At 37.4% G+C, this 8,490-nt stretch overlaps 1 protein-coding gene across 1 annotated transcript; it reads right to left on the bottom strand.

Annotated features, from left to right (window-relative positions):
• Positions 1-1,235: 1,235 nt before the first annotated feature.
• si:ch1073-13h15.3 (inactive all-trans-retinol 13,14-reductase) lies at positions 1,236-8,013 on the bottom strand. The gene is made up of 11 exons (XM_039789089.1): positions 7,776-8,013; positions 6,316-6,498; positions 5,338-5,579; positions 5,047-5,242; positions 4,361-4,558; positions 4,145-4,264; positions 3,898-4,036; positions 3,309-3,460; positions 3,066-3,088; positions 2,731-2,890; positions 1,236-2,388 (listed from the first exon to the last, which is right to left on the bottom strand). Exons 1-11 carry the CDS (start codon positions 7,930-7,932, stop codon positions 2,219-2,221), a joined length of 1,740 nt encoding a protein of 579 aa, XP_039645023.1. The 5' UTR covers positions 7,933-8,013; the 3' UTR covers positions 1,236-2,218.
• Positions 8,014-8,490: the final 477 nt, after the last annotated feature.

The raw sequence follows: 8,490 nt of genomic DNA, 5'->3' as shown, positions 1-8,490 counted from the left end.
GGCAGGTGGGTTTGTTTATAGCTCTGTGAGTCAGTCAAAGCACAGCATAGGAAAGTAAGTACTGTACTGTAGATGTCACGTTTATTTCTGGTGAAATACTGCACTTTATCATACCACTGTAATTATACGTTATGGCCTACTGAACTTCCAGCCAGCCAAAATCAATATAATTAACTCCTCTCTCTACCATTTTGCCTCATTCCTTGAACTTGCCTTACAGTATTTTTGGCTTTTTTATTTCACAAGTATTGAAAGAATATGGTAACAGTACAGTAGCAACTTGATCATCAGAGCACACTAGCAGCAGGGAGAGCTTTTCCCTGGGTTTGTACAGCAGAGGGATGGAGGTTAACAGAGCAAGAGAGGTACTGGCTTCCCACAGGCTGGCTGGACAGAAGGGGCATTCTTCTCCTCGGATCCCCCCGGTCGTCTCCAACAGACCACAGTTTGTCAGCCAATATGCCCACCGTTTACTGAGGAAATGTTCACTTAGTGCAGGAAGTCTGAGGTTTCCCTCCGTACGTTTGATTTCAGCAGTTACCCAAACAACACTGGGGTTTTAAGTCAGGTCAGAACAACATAGGTGGGAACTACGAAACCCAGAGGGGACTTAGAGTCTCAGTTCAGTGAGTGATATATAAATAATCAGCAAACCCATCATACCTGATGCTACTGATTGGTCTGGACAGATTCATGATTTGTTGTAGGATTTAATCATGTGATTTAGGCTTCTAGCTGATGATATTTTCATAATGCTTTCCTGCTCAATTAAAATCTCTCAAACTATACTTATCAGAAGAAGTAGAACAGTTTGGTTGTATTTTACAATCTCCAATAATCTTTCAGTAACTTTTTCAATGTTCATATACATCTGTATCAGTTTTAGCACTTTGAAAGTTTAATGTTTTGAGCATTTTGATAGACGGTGAATTTTTTAATTGGTTTAAGTTTATGGAATATGTACAGCAAAAAATTCAAATATGCATTTTGGGTAATGCAAAATGCTGTGACAGTTAAAAGACAAAGAAAACAAAACTACATCACAAAATAAATCTGTACATATGTCACAAAAACAGGCATTAGACAATCTTGAAAAATCAAAGCAGTTGGTATCATGCAATTATTTGTTTATTTCTTAGTTTTACATTAAGGTGAGATAACTTGAGGTGAAGTAAAATTGTACAATATACTGGAATATAAATAAAAATAAAATAAAGACAAATATTTTCCCTCATGATCTTTTTGTATACTCAATCACAATAAGAAAAGCACTGTAGGCTTACTAGATTTTTATAGATAATCGAATAAATAGTAAACCTACCATTTCCCATAAAAATGATGGAGAGTTAAGATAGCAAATATGGTCATGTAGGTACAGCTTATTCACGCCAAGATATTGTTCGTTATGAGTGTTTAAACACTGTGGTTACTTGTAGTTACCTTCTCAGGCAAAGTGACACAGCATCAGCAAAACCCACCAAAACCATCCCTAGCTCCTGAGGTATATAGTACATTATCATTGCAGTATTGTAAATGAGATGCTCAGTCCTTTCTCATCGCATTTTGTCACCTTCCTCTTTAATGAATTATTATGAATTGTAGCCAAAATAATTTTTTAAGCCTGTGGTAGAGCATGCTATCTCTTTAGCATTTTGTATTGCCATGTTAAGACATAGTGCATGATTAGCACTTGCAACAACCTCGAAAGCAAACAAAGTGAGAACTTGTAGCAGTTCTAAGATAAAGTAGTAACCAGCTAAATGTGCCGAAATATGATGCAAACATATGGACTATTTAACAGCACTCTGTGTACTTTATTGTGGTAGTTGCTGAAGACTAGTCAATCTAGTATGTCGGCATAGATCACCATCGGACTGAATGATCTACCAGGATCACATGAGTATTCTGGTCTTCATTCTCAGCTCAGAACACACAAAACACTAATACTTGTTTTGGCTATTTTTTTATGTTTTTAGTAGAAACTGTGTTTATCGCAGCTGTATTATTTCCTTTTAGTACAAACAGAACATAACATAACTTCCTTGTAACTGTAAGAAAAGTACACTATTGGCATTAGTACGTTTAGACTTTATAATATTAGTGTATAGAATAGATCTGGGACTCAGTGCTGGTGTGTTCCTACAACAATCAAGGGTCCTTTTGCAGTCCTGGTTTGTGCAGTTTCACTATTGTCCTACAGGGGAAGTAGAAAGCACTCTCACTGCAGTTTCTTTTTAGCCAGCTGGGCCAACTCTCTGGCTTTCCTCTTCTTCAGCGTCTTCTTGAGGACGACCAAGTCAAGGTAGACGATGTGATCCAATACCGCAGAGGCACAGAGGAGTCCACCATGCAGAGCGCCTGCTATCCCACAGCTGAACACGTCTTGACCTGGAACAAAAACACCAGTGCAACCTGCTGGATGAGACAAGACTACCTGGAGTCTGGATTCAAATTATTGTTCCCCCTCTAGATAATGTTTACTTTACAAGCTTTAATTCCTTCTGCAAACTTCGGTAAACTAATCCAGCAAAAACTGGCTAGTTTGGTATGAAAAAATTACACTGCAAAGAAACTCTCAAATTTCAAAGCATTGTCAATGCTCCCCCCTCCGAGGTAAATCAGTCTTAGGGCTTGTTGAGACATTTCTATGCCCGTGAAGACTTCACTCAATCACAAAACACAAAGAATTGACTGTGCTTGCAGAACCTTTTAACCTAAAAGACTTTATACCTGAGATGTAGAGGTTTTTGACAGGGGTGCTGCACCTGTTCCTCGCCACAGTCTCGGCACGGAAACGCTCTAGGTTGTGCTCTGAGGAGTACATGGCTCCACGCTGGGCACCCAAATAGTGCATGTTGGTCAGTGGGGTCGCCACCTCCTGGAATACCAACTGAAAAACGAGTCATACAAATATAACAATGCAGTCTTTATTCAACAACAAATATAAAATAAAAGCATAGACAATAGAAATTTAGATAATTTTAATATACAGGCAACAGGAACATACTTAAACTTGTGCGTCTGTGTGCATACGTGCATATATGACAGAGAATGTCCGATCTTACCTTATCTCTGATTTTAGGGAATTTTTTTTTTTTTTTTTTTTTTTTTTTTTTTTTTTTTTTTTTATTACACCTATCTTTATTTGAACACGACACTCCAGATGTAATATTATTTGGTATTTAGTTTAGTTTTGTTATTTAGATCACATCTTATACATAAGATAAGATGATGTTCTAGTAGCAGTACATATTTAAATATGTCTCTTTATCTTTAATATTATATAGAACATTATTTCCTGTTACTACCATTTTTGTCTACAGTAGAAAAAAAGTAGTGGGTGTTTGTACCAGGGTGTCTTATTTTGGCTTCTGGGTCTTTGGAAGATGGTATTGTGATCATCATCATGGGGATATTATCTGGTGCTTCCTCTTTGCTCAATGCAAAGAAGTCATTCATCCTAAAAAAACAATAAAAACATATGAAAATGTATAATTAGATTGTCATCGCTCAGTGAGAGCAGGTCTGGGCTGCTTTTATCAGAAATGTGGTGTGGCAACACACATGGCTGCATGAGTATGGTGTTTAAATCCAGGAGCTGAAACCTGTACCCCATCTAGAGGACAAAAAAGGGAGCTCTAACCTGGTAATTAAATAAGCCACACGCAGTTATACACAGTATGTTTACTATAACTTAGCTACATTGTTTTTTTTTCTTCTTTTGGAAACAGTATAAAATGTGTAAATGTTCCTGAGAGCAGGGTTAGGGACTTAGAGGAACTTAGGAACTTAGATTTGCCTCTGTAAATGTATTGCATTCCTATTTCTTATACAATACCGCCTCCTTGTGGTAAATACATGTCAGTGTTCATTTTTATCAGTGATCTGCTAACTTACGACTTGTCCATGTCATTGTCTTTGAACAGCCAGATGTTTGTGGACTTGAGGCCCAACTCCTCTTCAGTTCCATCAAAGCCAGAGAAGACCAAAAAGGATCCTCTGCCATGTTTCATTATGTCCAGTCTTTCCTGAATATCTACAATATGGAAGGTTTACAATCACTTTGAAACTTCCTCCTTACTTTCAAAATAAAAGTTATTTATATACATTGCATCCATTTAGGTAAAAAGGATTTGTTGCCTACCTGTCTTGACTCGAATCTCAGGGGGAAGAAGTTTCTGGAAGGTGGTGAAGATGCCACAGTTTGAAACAACCACAGGTGCAAGAACCTCCACTTCCTCCTGACCTTTCCTCACTTTCACACCTGTTACATGGCACACAAAGGAAGTCTTCAGTCAGTTATCTGTCTAGTACATTTCTTCAGTAACAGGTGAAAGATGGAGGTGGAATCTTTTCTTACCATAAGCTTCTCCCTTCTCATTAACCAGAATCCTGGAGACGGGAGCTCTGACCAGGCAGTTTCCTCCATATTTCTGAATGGTGCGGATGATGTGGAAGGCGATCTCACTGGCACCACCTTTAGGGTAGAAGGCACCTCGTTTGTAGTGATGAATCAGGAGGGCATTGATCATAATACTGGAGTCCTTTGGAGGCACACCTAGATATACACAGAGGATTAATTATTACTTTGTTTCAAAATCACATTCTCATCTTGTTCTCATCAGGAATTGGAACCTGCAACCATCCAGTTACAAGTGTGCTCATCCAGTTATATGTTGAATAACTTATCAGGGCTTATAATCACAAAGAATCACAATTAATGTCACTGAATACTCATTTAAAATAACATTAAGTGCAGAAAAGATGCATACAAACTTTTAGGAGACTCATCAATTTGTTTTCGAGACTCATCTTGCATTGAATTGAAATGGAAGTCTAGTTGCAGATGCTGCACATCGTTGGTAGACTTTGTATAAAAAGGGCTGCCATTTTTAAGCTGTTCATTGGATGAGGATGTAAATACCCTCAAATTAAATCTAAGAGACAGTTATTCCAGTGCAGAGTGAGAACGATCTTTTATTTTTGTTTATTTTGTTTGGACTTAAGGTTGGTTTTCTACTCTTAGTAACATTTTTGAGAACCCACCATAGAAAAGATAAGCAAAGATGACGTGGAGGTCCTTGTTGCTGGTCAGGGTGTTCACAAAGTCTGTTGCACATGTGCCAGAGAGGCGGAAGACCGACGAGGCGAGGTTTCCGATGCCTGACTTCAGCAGGAATAAAGAGACCCACTGCGGGATCAGCTTTAGAATTGCCAGGTAGTAAGCATGCTTAGCTGAGACCTGTTGGAACGCAGTACAAGTTTAGGATCCATAGTTTTGTTGCTATGTTTCAGAGAGATGACACTGAAATATGTGTCCACTAGCTAACACAGTACCTTCATGATTTTGAAGAATGTTTCGATGGCCTCTGTGTCATCAGGGAATTGCTTCATCAGATGGGCTTTCATTTCAGTTTTACCAGATAAAATGGTGTACTCTCGTTTCTCATCGCCAAGGCCAATATGGATGGTGTCAAAGTGTTGATTTAGTTCATGGAACTCCAACTGGCCCTCGGAGATCTGGTCGAAGGCGACGCGCAGCAGACTGTTCTCACCAACCTGACCAATGTAGTGAAGCCCTGGAGAAGAAAGAGCGGGAAACAGGAACATGATAACATTCACAACATCCATTCTAAACACCCTAGGCATTGTTGTTTCTTTAGAGTTCACCCTTCATATTTTAGAGCATCTTGCATAGATATACACAAACAAAAATGTTTTATTAAGACTGCTAAAATATAATTGTGAAAACATAATTGTGCAAGCAGTTAGATTTGGAGCTACAACCACCACGGCTGTGGGGGGGGGAAGCCAAAGTTGAAGTGCCTTCATCTGCAGTTCCTTTATGGCTGGCAGTTGCTCGCTCCAAAACATCCCTCTATCCCCAAAGTCCTCAAAATAGTTAAAAGCTAATGGTTTCACAAGGAGTAGTTGTCTTATTATCTACTGCCATAACTGTTTCCTAGAAGTGACTTAACAAGAGGTAAAACATTAAATTATCGATAATTAATAATCAATAAATGCCAAGCATTTTCTGGTTCCAGCGTCTAAATTGTGAGGATTTCCTGATTTTCTTTATCATAAGTGATAGTAAAGTTAGTTGTTTTGTTTTTTTCGACAGTCTATGGTGCTTTTTAATCATCTATTTATACAATCTATTGAGTGTTCTGTTGTCAACTAGAACATCTAGTAAATTCATTCATTTTACCTATTCAGAAGAAAAATAGATGTGTGTGCTGCTAGATATTCTGAACCCTCTGACAACTGGTAATGCTGTGCCCTGAAAATTATATAATCCCTGGCATGTCCTCTTACCAACATCAAACTCAAAGCCTTTCTCTATGTAGGTGTGGCAGCAGCCTCCTGCTTGGTAATGTTGTTCCAGCACTAGGACTTTCTTCCCTGCTTTGGCCAGTGTGGCTCCAGCTGCCAGCCCACCGATACCACTCCCGATGACAATGACGTCCAGGTTCTGGGGCACTTTGTCAAGGCGGAAACCTGGACAGATACGTGCAGGGCTTTTTTTTAAGGTAGCATTTATCTTTCTATTTTCGACAGGTTAAATAAAGAGGCATTGTCATGAACAAGTGCTAAAACGTGTTGCATAATTGGGTGCATAATACATTCTGAAGGGCGCACTAGCACACCTTTTCTGTCATAAATACTGTACATGGCTGTTGGTAGTAGACTGTGAACACAATCTCCTGGTCCATTATCTAATTAAGATAAAGCCTACAGATGAAAAACAGTTACTGTACCTCTGCTAATTTAGATCATCAACATAATCAACATTTAGATAATCAACAGATAATTTAGATAGAACTATAGAAGAACTATAGTGAACTTATTGTATATACAGTATCCTTTTTCAAATCAATTTTATAGCCTATTTTTGTATCCTTTGAACTATTCTAGGTTAACTTTGGCTTAGGTTTTACCAGCACAACCAAGACTCATTTGAATTATTGTCCAAGGAAAGTTTTAATGTCGTAGAAGACCGCGTTGAGTGCAATTTGAAGTCTTTTAACTATTGCAAAATGTGGAAACTTGTTAGTATAATATGGTGTAGTTCATCTTCAAACTGACTAACATGCTTCAATATTGTACCCACATGAGTTCACCAACAATATACTGTATATAAGGATACAGCCAACACTGTCATCTCTATTTTCCCATTATATAACACATAAAACCGTCCTGAACATTATTTGCAAAGTCTAAAATATGACTGATATTAATTGCTATTTCTGTGGCATTGATCATGAAATAACCATACACTTGTTTCAGAGCTTGTTTTTAGAGCTTCCTTTTTGGAAAGACTGTCCAATATATCTGTAACATTTCTGTCCATTTTTTATTACTGTACAAAGATGTGCTGTTTGATTTTTATGTCTGCATTTTAGAAGAAAATTGTAATATATCATGAATTTGATCTTATTCTAATTTTTTTTTTTACATTTTTGTATATTTGGCACAATTGGTGCTTTGGATAATTTATATCGACATGTAAGTAGATATTCTATATCCACAATGGAATTAAAAAAAGGGTTAATATTTTACTAATAAAAAAATAAATAAACATACTAATTTTTTAGACTAGATTTCACATTTTTAAGTGTGCTTTTTCCCTGGGAGTTGACTGTTGTCATACCTTAACATATTAATACAATATTTAATATTGAATGTATTGTATCTTGTTATTGTGTGCCCACAGAGCTCATCGCCCAATTAATTGTGATGTTGAAAACAAGCATTTTCCACTGCAATAATTTTACCTTGCTTGATAACTTTGTCCCGCTTCTTCTGATCAAACTCTCGAGGTCCAGGAGGTCTCACTGACTCCAGGGAGAAAGGGCTCGGTGTCCCATACAGGTACCGGTATGTGCCACCGGCCCATATAACCAACAAGACTAAGAAAATTAAGAACCACATTGTGGAGACAATTTGAATTGCTTTTTCTGAACTCACTATGGCAGTGTAGAGTGTTCACAGCAGTGGCAGGTTTATTTTTCACATGGCTCTCATATGGCTCCTTTTATTACGCAGATAGAGATCCAAAGGTCCAGAGAAGACAGGCAGGAATTTGTTATGACAAGCAATAAAGATAGTGGTGAAAGACCCATTTTTCTTGCAGTGACAATGCACATATCACATTAATGGTTGCTGAGCATTCATTTGGTTCACAGACAAAAACATGAAAAGCAAATAATGGGCACTTCACATCTTTTTTTTAATTTATTTGCTATATTTCACTTGTCTTTAGAGAAATTCTTCTAAAAGCAAAAGGATTTGTCTTATTCTATAAACATTAATTGTGTAAGGAATCTGCATAATATTTGAAAGTTTTTAGAGTAAACATTTACCTGTTCAGATATCTCACTTCTAATCTAAAGGTTGTGTTATAGATTATTTATATTATCCACAATTTGTCTGATATCTGATAAGACAATTAAGATAAAGACTTCACTTTGGACAAGTCATTCTAGACTT

Source organism: Perca fluviatilis, chromosome 21 (assembly GCF_010015445.1).
Source record: "Perca fluviatilis chromosome 21, GENO_Pfluv_1.0, whole genome shotgun sequence".
NCBI lineage: Eukaryota > Metazoa > Chordata > Actinopteri > Perciformes > Percidae > Perca > Perca fluviatilis.
The sequence above is the reverse complement of the archived record's forward strand: the minus strand, read 5'-3'. Positions and strand labels throughout refer to the sequence as shown.